At 41.1% G+C, this 16,055-nt stretch overlaps 1 protein-coding gene across 17 annotated transcripts in view; it reads right to left on the bottom strand.

Moving 5' to 3' along the window:
• Window positions 1-585: 585 nt before the first annotated feature.
• Window positions 586-16,055, bottom strand: part of Dscam1 (Down syndrome cell adhesion molecule 1) — a 65,963-nt gene continuing 50,493 nt past the window's right edge. For 14 of the 17 annotated variants that reach the window (XM_086838476.1, XM_086838478.1, XM_086838477.1 and 11 more), the window contains 17 exons: window positions 14,719-14,838; window positions 13,429-14,655; window positions 13,201-13,356; window positions 12,459-13,142; window positions 12,289-12,397; window positions 12,051-12,227; window positions 11,826-11,992; window positions 9,156-9,368; window positions 7,312-7,467; window positions 6,555-6,704; window positions 5,679-5,989; window positions 5,438-5,618; window positions 5,200-5,358; window positions 5,029-5,043; window positions 4,173-4,239; window positions 4,005-4,016; window positions 586-3,449 (listed from right to left, as the gene is read on the bottom strand). In XM_086838476.1, coding sequence (XP_086694602.1) covers window positions 3,368-3,449; window positions 4,005-4,016; window positions 4,173-4,239; window positions 5,029-5,043; window positions 5,200-5,358; window positions 5,438-5,618; window positions 5,679-5,989; window positions 6,555-6,704; window positions 7,312-7,467; window positions 9,156-9,368; window positions 11,826-11,992; window positions 12,051-12,227; window positions 12,289-12,397; window positions 12,459-13,142; window positions 13,201-13,356; window positions 13,429-14,655; window positions 14,719-14,838 — 3,986 coding nt within the window. In that variant the 3' untranslated portion in view covers window positions 586-3,367. Of the gene's footprint in view, window positions 3,450-4,004; window positions 4,017-4,172; window positions 4,240-5,028; window positions 5,044-5,199; window positions 5,359-5,437; window positions 5,619-5,678; window positions 5,990-6,554; window positions 6,705-7,311; window positions 7,468-9,155; window positions 9,369-9,618; window positions 9,787-11,825; window positions 11,993-12,050; window positions 12,228-12,288; window positions 12,398-12,458; window positions 13,143-13,200; window positions 13,357-13,428; window positions 14,656-14,718; window positions 14,839-16,055 lie in introns of all 17 variants that reach the window. The other 3 variants (XM_086838487.1, XM_086838481.1, XM_086838482.1) reach the window with 3 other exon arrangements.

Here is a 16,055-nt window from a genome sequence, read left to right as displayed (position 1 = left end):
TTCCTATTCCTGCAATTACCAGAATTATTTAAAGACTTTCAAAAATATACGGATTATTAAATTATGAATTCTTAAATTAAATTGTTTTATGTAATATATTCCAGATTATTGTATAATTCTCTCTTTTATATATTTTTTCAAGCGAACTTGATTTATCAGTCTTCATAAATTCCAAAGCCTTAATTTTCTAGGAGACTGTTCTAAGCATTTTAATATCCAGGATTATTCAAAAAGTTTAAAAAACGTTGCTCATTGGAGTTTGTTAAAAACACACTCAAGCTTAAAAGTATCAAAGGAAAAATATTTTACTTTTAGGGAACCCCTTCTACTGTATACTAGCTAAGAAAATGACATTATTTTGACACAGAGCAAAACCAAACAACGCACAAAAGTATGTGCTGAATATTAGGCATTAAGTAAGTTACAAAATCTCAGTAAGATTATATACTCCTTAGCCCAATTACCAATAAAATTAAAGAGAAATTTAAGCTTTACCTTTATTTATTCATTCTTTCATTCAGCCTCAGTAATATCTTATTTTAAAATCCTTCCCGACAGTCTACACGATATAAATAAAACTCGTAGTTTTGGTTTTATCCAACATAAATTGGCATTTATTTAATTTTAATTAGTTTCTGCTTGACTTTAATGACACTGAAACTGGAAACTGACAAAGTTTGGCTCTCGCTCGTCGCGCATGCAATGCAATGTGGTCGACTTTTGGGTGGTGTCCACCGAGATGGACCCTGCGTGGAGCGATGATGGCGAGATGGTGGTGCGCGGAGAGGCCGACTTTAGTCAATATTCAATACATTCAATATTTAATATAGGTAATATATGTATGCTTTCGTAATTGTAATTAGTAATACACTATTTGTAGTATTCAATTGGGGTTTACCATATAATGTCGCGCTTAATGATTACGAATTCTGTCTTCCCTCTGGCGGGTATTGATTCTTCTCTTAATTTCGTATAATATTCGTTCTGCTAAGAAGGAGCGAGTGATTAGTATAAATGCGTTTTAAACTGCTTGTCCCTTTTTCGGATACAAAATGTAAGTGTCTTCTGATCTTAGTGCTTGGTTCCCCCTGAAGTGCGTTGAAGTTGAATGTACTTGTGTGTCCGTCTGGCTTTCTTATTAATGATGCGAGCTAAATTTTGATTAATGCGTTTTATGTAAAGTTAAGTAGAAAATTATTTGTATATGTTGTATGTATATGCATGTAAGCTTATCGCTTAAATAATTACAAGTATGTAGCGGGGCTTAATCAATGCATAAAGTGAAATATCAAATATCAAGTATTTTCACAGTGAAGCAACACAAAAAGCGATCATTCATGCACGATATAATGTATGAAAAATGTTTGATGGTTTGTCGATACAATATTACTTTACTTAGCCTAGATTTTTTTTATATTTCAAACCGCTTGTGTATTTATTCGATTCTTCATTTTGTGTTCATGCCAAAAGTGTATTTGTTTTTTGATTTTGATTTGCCGAAAAGTTTCTAGTTAATATGAGAGTAATTAAAATCTTGCTTGCTTCCAACGTCTTGACTCTAGATTATTGCTTGCTATTTGAATTACTTGAAAATTTGTAAGTGATTTACTTCCTTTTTTTATTGATTAAATGCCATTTTCCGTTACTAATCTCTACTTAATATTTGTAGTTCGTTTGCCGTGAAAATTTGTCGTACACTCATATATGTAGGTAAGCAATTTTAGTTTTCTCACAACACTACATTCATATATGCGATATATCTATAAAATTGGTATAGGCTATATAAGAGTGAGTACGAGCTTCGATAGCTTAAGTGGGAACCGAAACATATCAAAATCAAATCATAAGTCTAAGAAAGAAGTATAAAACGTGTCTCCGCTCCCCGTTGGTTAAATGCAATTCATGATGTGCCCAAGGATGTGAGGGATCAAAATATGATTCCGATCTCCGATGGCAGTGCCTGAAGCATTATGCCTAGCTATATCTCTTCACCTTGAGCATCATTACTCCCACTGTCCGTTTCCGCTTCCGGTTCCGGTTTCGATTTCGTTTTCATTTTGCATTAGTCAGTCTTTGTAGTGTTAGTGGTGGTATCTCCACGGATTTTAAGGGCGAATGGAAGGAACCCCAAACAAATAATAACGTAAATAATAACAAAAATGATTAAATAAAATCAAAATCATATATTTAGCAACTTACAAACTAACAAACTTAAGGTAGGTCAAATGAATATGAAATAAACAAATTCAAATTTCAAGTTCTCTTAAAGCTTCAAATGCGTATAACTCATGCTCCAATATCAGAATTGGTCTCTAAAAACAACATTGTGCAACTGTGTATTGTGTGGCCTTTCGATGTCCTGGGGATCTTGTATAATACATTTAAATGTGGCTGCGATTTGTGCTTTGAACAGTTCTCTCGGTTCGATCTCGTGGAAGCGCATTTTCGAATTAAAAATTAAAGTAAAATTAAAATAAAACACCATGGTGTGTGTTTGCAGAATAGAATAGAATAAGACGAATACAAATATGACTCACACAATTCTACAAATTACAAATCATCACAAAAATCAACGCAAAACGCAAACGAAACGTCAAATGTGCGCTGTCCACCCAAATGGGTAGAAATTATACAATGCGTATTTGACTAAATATATATAGTATATATCAATTAGACGAGTTAATATTATGACTCCGACTTAGTCTAGGCAAAGGATGAGTTATCTGCTCCTGGCATAGATGGCAAAAAGTTTACACAAACAGAGTTCGAAATCGACCTTCTCTCTTTACACACAAAGAGTACTCCATACATAGTTGCTGTCTCCTCTGATATTTTGGTAGGTATCTCTTAAAACTAAAATACATTATTAAAAATTAGTTTCGAATATTCGTAGTTGAATATATTATATATATATAAGTATGTTTTTTTGTTCTGATTTCTGTTTTCATTTACGATTTTTCCTCTCACTTTTTCTCGCGCCGTAAGTCGGTTCAATTTCTCGTATAGCTTTCAATAATTTCCCTTAGTACACACTTATATAGTAGGTATTCATATCTGAATGCAATTATATAGTATATTGTATGTATGTTTGGTTTGCTGCTTGCATAGACAGTGTAAATATGCTTTCAAAGTGGCATTCTTTACGTAATAATTACTTGAAGTAGTTGGATAATCGTATGTGTATATGCGCTATATGGGCGCTATTCGCTCCGTCCTCCGTGTGTACTGTGTGTGTGTACTGATGATCTGTCTGAGTGTGTACCTGTGTGTACCTGTGTCTGAGTGTCATTCAACTCCCACGCACCCCATGCTCTTGGAACACTAAGCTAAGCTGCCTCGCCCGGCGGATGCTGGAGGGGCTTACAAATTACACTGCCATAGTATCGTAGGCTGTGAATCCTGCGCCATTTGTTTGTTGGAGTTGGAGTTGTTTTGGGCCGGCTTCGTTTCTGGTGGCAAGAAGATGGATAGCATTAGTTAAGGCACTTGAAGGTGGATTAATATATAGTGAATGTATTAAGGCTGCAACCAAAGCATTGCAAAAAGGCGAGATTGGACCCTCCGATGGTTTTCTTGACTCCAATCTCGCCCTGGTGGCCGTGTCTTTATGTTCTGTTCATGGTTTTACATAGTTTACTTCGGGTTTTGTTTATATTTTCATACATATATTTTTTTGCAAGCTGAGGCCAAGCGCAAAGCTGCAATAAACAGTTAATACGAGTATTTATGGAAACACTTGATTAATTTGTGAACGACAGATACATATGGTGTAGCATCTGCTTAGTATGTCAAAAGGTATTTCAAAACATTCAACTGTGATTTGCTGTCAAACCAAAATCAAAACCAAAACAAAATCAAAGACCAAACCAAAATAAATTAGAATACACACAAAAATCAAGTTAAGGATATAGAGGGTTATATAGTATATATACAATTGGTGGATGTGTCGGCATGCAAGGCATTCGTGATTAGTCACATTTAGTTGGGGTTAGTTTGGAACTTACAACTGTCGACGACTAGTGTCAGCGATCAGAATACCATTCACAAATACGATTTTAAACAAATGAACAAGAGGAGAGATTATTGATTGCGATTAGTGGGGGGAACTGCATCAGAATCTGTGCAATCGATTTGTGATTATTTTAGGGGCAAGTTTCTGCCTTTGATCTTACCTTTCAATCAGTTTACGCATCTCTTCGGTGGTGCGCTGATCTTTCGGTTGTGGGGATCGCTTCACTGCTGCGAGTTCAGCATTTGGGATTTCAAAATATTTGCAAAAGAAATTTGGTTGTGTGTGGCCCGAACCGATAGAGTAGGGTATTATACAAATTTAATCATAAAAGTCCATAAAAGAAAGTAGAAAGAAAAATGAGCAATGTAAAATCAAAATAAAAACATTTGCTTAGTAGTACAAAATGATGAGTTCGGCTTCCAATCTGGAATTAACTTCGTGCAGGAAACTTTTGCTTTGAAATGAGTGCGGATCCCCCTGATCTATTGAACTTAAATGGTCCTCTAAGAGGTCGGGACATGCAGATTTCTAGTCACTTTAATTTTCCCCTCGTTAGATACAAACATAGAAAACATTTAGGTACAAACGGTGTGTGCTCCATGAAGTGAAATGAAATGGAAAAATGTGCAATTAAATCGGATCTTAAAGGTACAAAATATACATAAAATCGGTTAACCAAAACCAAAATAATCATAAAATAACTTAGCTGTAATTGTAATTGTAAATGTAAACGTAAATGTACGGTAAAACGGTGATGTATTTTTCAAAAATTGCTTAGCAAAACACAGCATGAATATTTATGGATGATCAAGACAACAAAAAACTCTTTCTGTAAGATGGTCATGACTCAAATTCAATGATTGCTGGAGAGCTCTTGTGAATAAATTGGGGTTGAAGGTGAATTAGAGGAGGGACTCATGAGAAATCGAAGTATGAGCGGTGATCGGCTTTCGAATGATGATCGTGATAATCACACTAACTAACTCAACTCAACTTCGCAGGCTTGGATCACTCACCCTCATTGGAGTCTTCTGATTAATTTTACACAAAAATTTCAAAAAGATGAAATTGAAAAAAGATGGCGAGTTTTTGATATTAAAATTATGACAATCTCTCGAATGTATCACAGCGAACGTTAGATATAATTATACAGACTTAATCTGGCCAAAGTCAAACCCGAAACTCACCTCCGTAGTTACCGCGTGGTCCGTGATCGCGATCGCACTCTGCCTCTGAGATCTCGTTACTCTCCTTGGAGTCGTTGAATGAGGAGTTGCTCATGTCATGGTTCCGTGGCGGCGGTGGTGGTGGCTCCGGGGAGCCATTGCCAGGGTTCCGAGCAGATCCTATAGATCATAAAAATAATCACAAATGATTCAGATCTTAAATCGTATAACTTTAGGCATATTATAAGCTTTCACTTACCAATGCTGCGTCGTCCCATAGATCCGCGTGAGCCATAGTGGTCGTAGGGCTGTCCATAGGGACCTCCATATTGAGATCCGTACTGATCCTCCTCTGGGGCACAGTTGGCGGGATCATCGTATTCCGGACCGGGTCCGGAGTAAAGGCTGCCGCCCTGGGAGTTGACGCGGGTGTATCGGCGCTAAAGGGTGGAAATGTCCATCAGATCTATACCGATCTCTAATCATACTCGAATACTCACGTATTGATCCTCTTCGGCACAATTGGCGGGATCGTCGTACTCGGGGGCTGGTGTATAGATGGAGGACTGTCCACCCTGGCTGTTCTTGCGCTGGTAACGATTGGCCCGCGGCATTGACTGCGATCCGGAGCGGGAGTGCACATGGCCGGGGTGTCCGGGCGGGAGCATGGTGCCAGCATGGCCGGGAACGGGACCAGCGTGTCCGTTTTGGTGCGGGAAGGTCTGGAAGTTCATGGCCTTTGTGGGATCCATTTCCTCGCGGAATCCGAGCAGATGGAACGTTGCATAGGGGCAGATTTCATCTTCCATGCCTTGCATTTGCGAAAAAAGAACTCGATTAGCATGTGTCTTTAATCTGACTTGTACAGTTGTTCAGTGGCATGGTTTTAGTGTGTTTAGTATGGATCGATGATACCTGTTATCCTTACCCATTACTTACTAATTGGTTAGCTTGAGTTAACTGAATGCGACCAGGACTTGGACTTTATGTTAGTGCGGAATTAATGAACTAAAAGTAGGTTAATACGGGAAGAGGTCGATTTGTGGGTATATAATATAGAGTTTTGATAGGATCTAGGAATCAACATTAAGCTCTAGGTTAATGTTTTCATTAGATGAGAGATTAAAGAAGACTAAAAGATGTAAATATTGATAAGATGCGTAACGCTTATGCATTTAAATTCAAGAAATTCAAGTCCAAAAAGAAAGTAAGTTTGTTTAATTTTTAAACTAACATATATATTAACCCACAAATCGACCCAACGGCTTCCATGGTAGGGCGGGGTTAGTGGGAACACTTTCGGGTGAATAAGAAACAAAAATCTTGGAGTACAGCGGCTGCTCCTCTTCGCTGTTCCACTCCATGGATCCTCCTACCTGGATGCCTGTAGTGGCACTCAGCGTTGCCGTGGGCGTGACTGTAGTGGTTGCCGTGCATGGGCACTGGCGGTGCCTTCAGCTCCTCGTACAGGTTGGGATTGCGGCGGGGATCCCAGGTGGAGTGGTTCGAGCGCAGGCCACCGCGACCTGGTCGATTCGTGTGTGGTGTTCGAGTGTTCATGTGGGTCGAGGTGTGTGGTGGATGGTGGTTCGTTTCGAGTGTGGTATTTTTCAATTTCCAATTTCGTACAACATCAAAGTTAGGTCAATGGAAATCATAAACGAATCGAAGCAACCGAAGGGTTCGGGATTTGGACGTGGGGAAAGAGGTTTAAACGATAAGTTCAATGGCAATTAAAGACGGGACAAAAGTCCCAAAGCTTAAATAAAAACATTTCTAAATTTACAACAACATTTAGGAACGGGTTCTTCCTTGTTCTTTGCATGCCGGGACAAATTTTTGGGAATTCGGAGAAACTCAAAAGGAAGCGGCTTGAAAAAGCAACACTAAGAATTTTTCGGTTCCGGAAAAGCTTAGCTCGGGTGTGTGGTGTGTCTCTGTGTATGCAAAGGCAACGCAAAATACTTTTCGTTTGGTTTTTTTTTTTCGTTCGCAAAGTAAATGGAAGAAAGAACTAAGCCCCAGGCCACGACCCAAGGATCTGGGGAAAAGGACCCCTTAGAGCCGCGGACGTGGCCGGGAGGCGTTAATAAATGTTGCATTGGAAACTTAGATGCTTACTTATGACTGTACCTCGCTTAATCCTGTCGCAGGTGTTGTAGTTGGAGCCGGGCACCGGGGGCAGCTTCCTGTTGGGCGGAGCGATGTAGCCGAGCTCGTCACGCAGGTCCGGGCGACGCTTGTCCAGGGTGGCGCCGGGTCCCATTGTCTGATTGTAAACTACATCGTCTAGAATTAATATATGATATCGCCAACTCAATATTGAAACACTGAAGATGCTTTTCCGTCATCAGTCGCTGCTCGCATACATTACTTCTGTTTTCGATCTCGACTTGTTCCGTCACTCGATATTGGATTTGACAAATTACTTTTAAGGATTCGGTTTCGGTTTTTTTGTTTTGGTTTTTGGTGCGGCATGTCAACACACTAAATGTGCTAATTAGTAGCTCAAAAATACAAGTTACGATTGCGAAAAAGGATTCCAAAAGATGTTACGTGAAGTGTTTCGGTTTTTGGTTTTCGATTTTAAAATATACCAACTGGTCAACAATTACGATTACGATTCGATTAGCAATGACATGAAATGAGCGATGAACTTAATTTTGGATTTAACTCGACTTTACGATTATCATCGATCAAAGATCTCGATGGTGATTCCAAAAAGCATCTCAGTTTTGTTTTTCATAAAAGGGGAAAGTACGGAAAGTATTCAGAACTCAAAAACGAATACGATAGATTTGAATTGTCTTGTTTTGTGGGGGATATGGTTGTGAATATATAGATACAGATAGAGTTAGATAGTTGGAGAAGTCGGTTGGATTGTGAAAGTTGCTTAGGTCGTAAGCAAAACGTATGTACAACAACGGGGCTAGCATAGATATATCTTTTACTGTGGTTAAACTAATACTGAATATGTTATATATAAATACTGAACTCTAAAAGCCCAACAACAACTTACAACTCGATTTACTATAGCTTTGTAAATTGATTTTCAGATGCTGTCCGACCATTTATGTTCAGCTCCTTTAAAGTCATTAATTGATTATCCAATTGTTTCAATGACGGTGATATATCGATGATGATATTGATATGAGCACACAAATATGGACACTAATTGAATATATTATATATATAAATATGATATTTACTGATTGTTTGGTATATTTTCTTAGTAGTTTCATAGTTTCTGTTGGTATATTTTTGGAGTGCAAACTTTTGGTTTATTTCTGTGAGTGTAGCTTGTATAAATGTCTAAAAATTGTAATGAAACATGCAAAGCCGAACTACACATTGACATTCCTTAGGATACTTATTTGTTTAGTTATATTTTGATTTTTTAAGAGTGACGGCATAACTTATCGGTTTATTGGCTAAATTGTTGGTAAAATATTCTTATTAAAACAATAAAAAACCTGATAAATGAAGGTAAAAAATAGCTATTGGCATTCAAAAATAATCATATATATGTTATAACTTCATTAATTTAGCTCAGTAAGTTTTGATTGACACGGAATACCGTGTAATCTTTAAATCTCTTTTGTCATTTTTCCATTTGGATGTTTTCAAATTTCAAAAGCCACATGGAAAGTTTTACAGGTTTTTAAATTTATATTTCTCTCCTAATTGTAAGCGCATCTTTTCATTCAAAAGTCTTATTAACAGCATATTTTTCTTTAAAAATAGTATTTTCTTTTTTTTTTTAATTGAGTCAAAACTTTAAAGAACCGAATAAGAAGTAACTCAAAATATTTAAGCTATCATTTCAATTATTCTTACAACCAACATGTAGCCAACAAATAAATAAAACAGAAATAAGACATTGAGCTCGGAGGTCAACGTCATGTGGATTATTAAGATTAAGATGCATAGGGGACACTTTGCGCTGCCAGGGGGAATCCCCTAAGGGGAGAACCTACAGTACACATCCTTTTGGCCGCCGCGCATGTCGTCCGCTCGTCTCCGGGACAGGGCCACGCACACCACGCAGATGCCCACCGCCACCACCACAACGGTGGCTATCAGCGGCACCATGAAGTTCAGGTCGAGCCACTCGGGCATCCAGGCGGGCAGGCGGATTCGGGTATGCACGTTCCCGTGCCCCGTGCCATCGTCCAGGGGCGCAATGGTTCCTTTCGGGTCACACCGGGTCATACAAACCATATTTCGCACATGCAACCGTAAGGGGGGATGGGGTCATTGGATAACAACAACAACAAGTGGATGCGATTCAGGCAGTTCGAGCAAATAGTTCATGGCAAAAGCGCAAGTGTTGTGGTGTCAGGTGTGTGTGTCAGGGGTGGGTGTGTGTGTTTTTTTAGAGAGAAATAGAGAGAAACCGAAAAAAGAACACATTTCTTAATTAGTGATCAGTATAGATACCTTTGTGGTGATTGCCCTTGCTACGCAGTATACAAATAACAATTATCGCTATGATTATGACGAGCAGAGCCGCCACGACGGGCACAACTAAATTTAGGTTCGAGAGGATAATGCGGATCGTGTCCTCGGCGCTTAATTCGGGTAAATCTCGCGAGGGTGCGATAGTGCCTGCAACAACAAATACAACAACAACCAAAGGATGTGGTTTTTTTGCGGGTCAGTGAAACAAATACAGGACAGAGACACACAGAGAGAGATAGAGAGAGAGAGAGAGAGAGAGAGAGAGATAAACATCAGTTGTGCCCTTTGACCTCTGCTTTTGTACCAGACACATAGACTCAACACACACATATACAAATACAGACTATGGCAGGTGAAAGAGCTCAAAGGTCAACTGCCCGATAATATTTGTCGCAGCAGAGCATAAGTATAAATTAGTTGTACGTTTCATATAATTTTCGATTATTTTACATTGCGCAGAACTTGAAGCACGCATCAAACTGTGATTAAGTATGAGAACTATTTAAACTATTTGAAAAATTCGTAATTGTATAAAAAGAGTTATTTTAAATACGTTAAAATGCAATTTGTTTTGTAATCCGCTTAGAGCTAGATAAAAAGTAGTATGATGTATGTATGTTTAAACACTAGAACCGCACAAAAAGTGGCGGCATTGAACAACATTCCAAGAACGAGAGAACTCTCCTCGAAATAAACCAACTAACTTAGGCGGAACTCAACTATAACTTGACATAACTATAACTAAAACGAATCGAAATGGCAAATGGCAAAAACCCAAAATCAAAATGTCTGCGTGTGACTGGTGTGATTAGTATAGGACGATTCATAGGTATATATAGGTTTTAGGAAGTCAACTCTCTCAGATCAGACTCTCTGGCCCGGACCCGGACTGCCGGAGGTAATGGATGAAGTATCTTTGGTTGTTGTGCTTGTCTTTGCGATATGTTGTGGTGACTCTGCTCGATTCTCTGGACTGAGTTTCCCATTTGTCTTTTTAGATGAGCATTTTGCTATTTGTAATCAAATCAAAATCAAAGTAAATTCGCTAAATCATAACTAAATCCTTAACGGGTGATAATGAATCGATTCTGTGACCAGTTGTGCACCGAGTGGGACCCGAACCTCAAAGCCTTTGGAGGGACTGGAATCAGTCCTTAGTGACTGAAAGTTTTACTGGGAGATACATCTAGTAGAGTTCTTTACAATCTATAGATTGGGGAATGGATCGGCAGGTACAACAACATTTATTGCGTATACGTAATGAGGACAGGCAGCTTTTCCTCTTTTTTCCATATCGGATGTATTTTGTACATAGTCTCTCTCACAAACTGGGCACAGAAATGCAGAAAACAAAGATCAATGAAAGTAATACACAAAAATATACATATTAATACTAAAACATATAAAACAGTAAGATGCGCAACGAGCACTCGAGAGAGGCGTTACGCTTCTTATTATTATTTTGTCTGTTGATACTGTGATCTAAAGCACTACAAATGCTTGGGTCTAGTAAAAAAATAAATAAAATAAATTAAAAATCGTTGCGGTTGGTGAGTTGACAAACTATTCAGTTATGTACATATTTACTATATATACGTTGCTTCAGCTCTTTTTTGGGAATGTTTGGTAAAAACGGAAACGGAAGGAAACAAATTGCATTTACGTAAAGAAAATGATCACTATTTTACACTATTCGGGTGCTTCTGCGTTCACAGTTCTGGCAGTTGAATAATCGAAATGAAAATCAAAAGCTTTTTACAATAATTAAATAAATCATAACTGAACTTAGGCGACTATTTCGACAAGCTTTTTATGTGGATAACTAAAAATAACAACTAAAGGCTGTGCGAATTTGTCACATTGAAAATCAAATGCAAAATTTGCTCATGGTTTTTTGTAAAATTTTGTTCAGTGATTGATAAAAGGCAAAATGAACTCAGGAAATTGATGTGTACAACAGTATACAGCTGGGTGCTTCTCATCTTGTTATTTGTATATGGACAGTGCCTCAGGACCCCAATCCCCACACCGCTCCAACTTACAAGCCCGGCCCCTTGTCTGGGGTTTCCGGGTGCTACTTGGAGCGGTATTACCAGGATCAGAGCCCAACACTGTCAACGTAGAGTACTCTATGTACAAAAGCAATGCGGGATTCGTGTGGGAATCGGAGAACAGATCATAAATACCTCCGGTGACGGTCAGTGTGGCAAAGTCGTATTCGGCTACAGTAAAGCCAGCCGAGTTGTGAGCGGTGATTCGAAGATTGTACCAGGTGGCGGGTTCCAAATCCAAGACCACATAGTTGTTGTCGGGCTTCACGTTGTTGGAGATCTGGTTCCACTCGATTTGGTCACTAGGAGAAGACGAACAAAGTCAGTCAAGGAGCATGGGTTACAGGCTCAGAGATCTACCGTTTCTTGCTCTCTACCACAAAGTGGGACATGGGGCATCCGCCATCTTTCCAGGCCTTAAAGTGCAGCGACACGGAGTTGGAGGAGACCTCGATGAAACGTGGCTTTTCAGGGAGCTTGGGCTTCTGGCCCTTGGTGCGGGTGTTCAGAATATCAGAAGCTTCGCCGGCGCCAATGCTAAAAGAGTGCAAAATTATAAGCTGGAATCAGAGGGATTTAAGGGTGTGGCGAGACTAACTTGTTGAATCCTGTGGCATAAACTTGATAGCGGGAACCGCACAGCAGACCCTCAATGTTGTGCTTCTGCGAGTCAACGGATACCTCGGCCGTTTCCCATTCTCCAAATTCTGTAATAAGATTTGAAGATTAGGATATTGAAATCCTTGTTCCTAGCTGGGATTCTCTCACCTGGCTTGTAGTGCAGAGTGTATCCGTGCAGAGGAGCAGTGTCTCCTTCATGGGGCTTCAGCTTAACGGTCAGAGCATCGGTGGTGGTGGCCGAGAGTGTGACGTGTGGTGACTGGGGCGGAGCCAGCACAATAAGTTTGTGTGTGATCGAGTCCTTGGCTATTGAGTTCTCAGCGTGGCAGGAATAGTCACCGGCGTCCTGGCGATTCACCGACTTGATTAGCAAAGATCCATCAGGAAGGACACGCATGCGATCGTTGGCACTGAACTCCACGCCCTTGATCTTCCAGGTTATTTCCGGCTGTGGAGCTCCAACCGCCAGGCAAGGCATCTTGGCGTCCTCCTTGAAGGTGGCAGTGAAGGTGTCGTCAAAGGAGGCAATCTTGGCGGGAACCTGGTCACTGGGCATGGCCACAATACTCTTGGACTGCTGTCCCTCGCCGATGGTGGTGCTGGCAGTCACCCAGAATTCGTAAGGCTTGTTCTTCTCCAGTTCGGTGGCCTCGAAGCTCATCTGATAGTGTGGCACCTTTTGGGTCTTGGTCTCGGTCTCGGCTCCCTCGGCCTTTGAGTATACTGTGTACTGGGTGATGATACCGTTGGGCTGTGCTGGCGGCCTCCAGGAGACCAGGATGGCGGCATTGCCCATTACCAGAGCCTTGACATCGGTGGGTGCTTCGGGAACTGTTAAAGGAAAGCGATTGGTAAATAAATGTTGTATCATTAGCATTATTTGACTTACCATCGGGTTCAGTTTGGCAGTGAATGGGAACGCTGCGGACTCCATCGCCTCCGGCTGTGGTGGCCAGCACTTGCATTGTGTAGTTGGTGTACTTCTTCAGGCCATGAAGAACGGTGTCGGAGGAGGCAGTCTTTTTGTAGTGGCGCTTGGTCTCGTCTAAAGAAAGGAAATAAAGGTATCAGATTGTAGGGACTTGTAGGCATTCTTTTAATATTCTGATATACTTACCATACCACTCGTCGCTGGGGGCATAGACAACCTTGTAGGTCTTAATCACTCCATTGGCAGACTCCAGGGGCGGGCTCACCCAGCTGACTCGAATGGTCTGGGAGGTCAGAGTGGTGCAGGCAGTGTCGCTGGGCGGTTGGCTGGGTGTTCCTTCGGCGGTAAACTGCTTCTCTTCCTCGCTCAGAGGTCCGGCTCCGATCTTGTTGAAGGCTTGGATCACAACCGAGTACTGGGTATAGACTCGCAGGTTCTGCAGCTCCAAGTTGTGCTCCTTGCCCTCCTCGGTGATAAAGTTAATGGTTTCAAAGACGTACGAAGAGTTGGTGTTGGAGAGCTTGTAGCCGACGTAGTAGCCCAGAATCTCGCCGTTCCATTCGGTGCGTGCTGGAGGCTTCCAGGTGACGCGCATGGTGGTCTGGTTCACGGGCTCCACCTTGATGTTCTGTGGTTTGCCAGAGGGCGCTTCTTCGGCTGTGATGATGGTGACCGCTTCTGAGGACTGCGAGGTGCCGATGGCGTTCTCGGCCACGATGCGAATGTTGTAGGTGGTGGCAGGGCTGAGCTTCTGAACTTGAGCTTCGGTAGTGTGTCCAGGCACGATGACGCGGTCGATTTCGGTCCAGGAGGCGCGGGATCGCTTGAACTCGATGATGTAGCGGTCCAGGGGAGAGTTGCCATCGTAGGGTTGCGCCCAGCTGAGCTGCACAGAGCGTCCGGACTTGTCGAGGACCTTCAGGGCGTAGGGCATCTCGGGCACTTCCTGGACAATCATATTTATGCTGGCATCGTCGGAACCAAAGGCATTGGTGGCCACACAGGTGAACAGAGCGGAATCGGATCTTTCAGTGCGCTTAATGGACAGACTAGACATAACTCCAGTGGAGAGGATCTCCTCACGAATGGTGTATCGGTTGTCATTCTTGGGGTCCAGGCGCATGTTGTTCATGTTCCATAAAATGCCAATGGGCTTCTCGCCCTTCGCCTCGCACTGCAGAACTGCAGGTTCTCCTCGTCGGGCGGTTTGGTTGCGTAGCTTCTCGGTGAACTCTGGTGGGGCCTGGACGCTGATCATAATTACTGCCGACAGTCCGGAGCCGATGCCATTGATTGCCTCGCACAGATAGTAGCCCTCATTGGTCTTCTGGATGTTGTCAATGTGCAAAGTGCCCTCCTCGACGCGAATGTTGTCGCTCTTCTTCAGATCCTTGTACTCTCCAGGGGTATCACCTGGGAAAGAATTGATATTAATATTTGTTTTCCAAGAGCTCATATATAAGAGTCTCTTCTTACCAACTGCTTTCTTCCATGTGACCTGAGGCTTGGGGAAACCATCAGCTTTGCACTCAACCTTGGCATCGGAACCCTGGGCGAAGGCTTTGTCGGTGGGCTCGAGGATCCATCTTGGTGGTACTGTTGTTGTTGTGTGTCGATGTGGCAGGTGAGATAAGATAATAAGTTAGTGAAGCTGGCAAGGTTTCTTAGCAATATCTTTTATATGCATGCAATATGGTAGAGATTTTCATAGTAAGCGGAAGGACGGACTTGAATGAAGCAAAGTGAAGTTTGGTTTTGTAAGATATTCGTTAACAGAATCTTAAATGGGTTTTAATCGATTGAAAATTAATTTTAATTATTATTATTAACAAGTTATCACTTCATTTTGCTTCGAGTGTCAGGAAATATTTTTGAAATTGCACTGAACATGCATTTTTTGACGGCAGGTCATTTACTGCGGCTCACAATGATATTTCCATGCACTCTCTTACATTTAAGTTAAACTTAAAATACCAAACTACAAACAAAGTTTTAGCACAAATAACCAAAATGTTAAAAGGACAAATGAAAGGTGGATCTTAATGAAACTCAATTAGAACAAACTAAATGGAAAAGATGCATGCAATTAGTGCAAAACAAAGTACTGTTTGACAGCGGTCACTCGCATGAACATTGTATTTATTCGGCAAACAGACTTTGTTTTGACAAAGACAATATAAATGAATAAGATGCATAGTGCGCCATATATATAAAATATTTTATCTTATTTATTGATATTGTCTTTAGTTTTGTGTCTTACGATCTAAGTAAATAATGATTAATGAAATGAAAGTTAATTAAAGGGGATTTGGAAGGGGATTCGTGGAAGTTCTCAGGATGGATGGGCTAGACTGATCGCGGTTTATAGAAGCGCAAACACTCAGTCTCGTTGGGAAAGGACTGAGTTCCTTAGTTACGTTTAAGTTTAGTTTCGGTTAAGTAGACAGTGAAAAGCGATTATGGTTATAGATCTTGCTGTTGTTGTTGGCTGGTTTATTCGGTGTTGGAGCATGAGCCTTGTGTGACTAGGAAACTAGGAGTATGCAATGTACAAAACACCAAGGCATCGCCAGGAGTTGAACTACTATTCGGGCTGTGAGTCATATTCCGGAAATCCTTTCGGGGACAGTGCTTGGTAGTGTGCTGTGTGTGCGGGTGTGGCTGTGCGTAAATGTGTGCAGAGTCAGATCTGAGCTGTTTGGTTACGAATAAGTTGAACACGGACTGTACAGTGGGGCCTAGGTTCGATCTCAACCGACTTTTCCCCTGTGTCGGCGGGGGGTTTACTTTCAGAGTTCAGTGCGCATTTATAC

This window comes from Drosophila serrata, unplaced genomic scaffold (genome assembly GCF_035046125.1).
Source record: "Drosophila serrata isolate PLE 108 unplaced genomic scaffold, ASM3504612v1 contig_347, whole genome shotgun sequence".
NCBI lineage: Eukaryota > Metazoa > Arthropoda > Insecta > Diptera > Drosophilidae > Drosophila > Drosophila serrata.
This window is presented reverse-complemented; position numbering and strand designations above follow the sequence as displayed.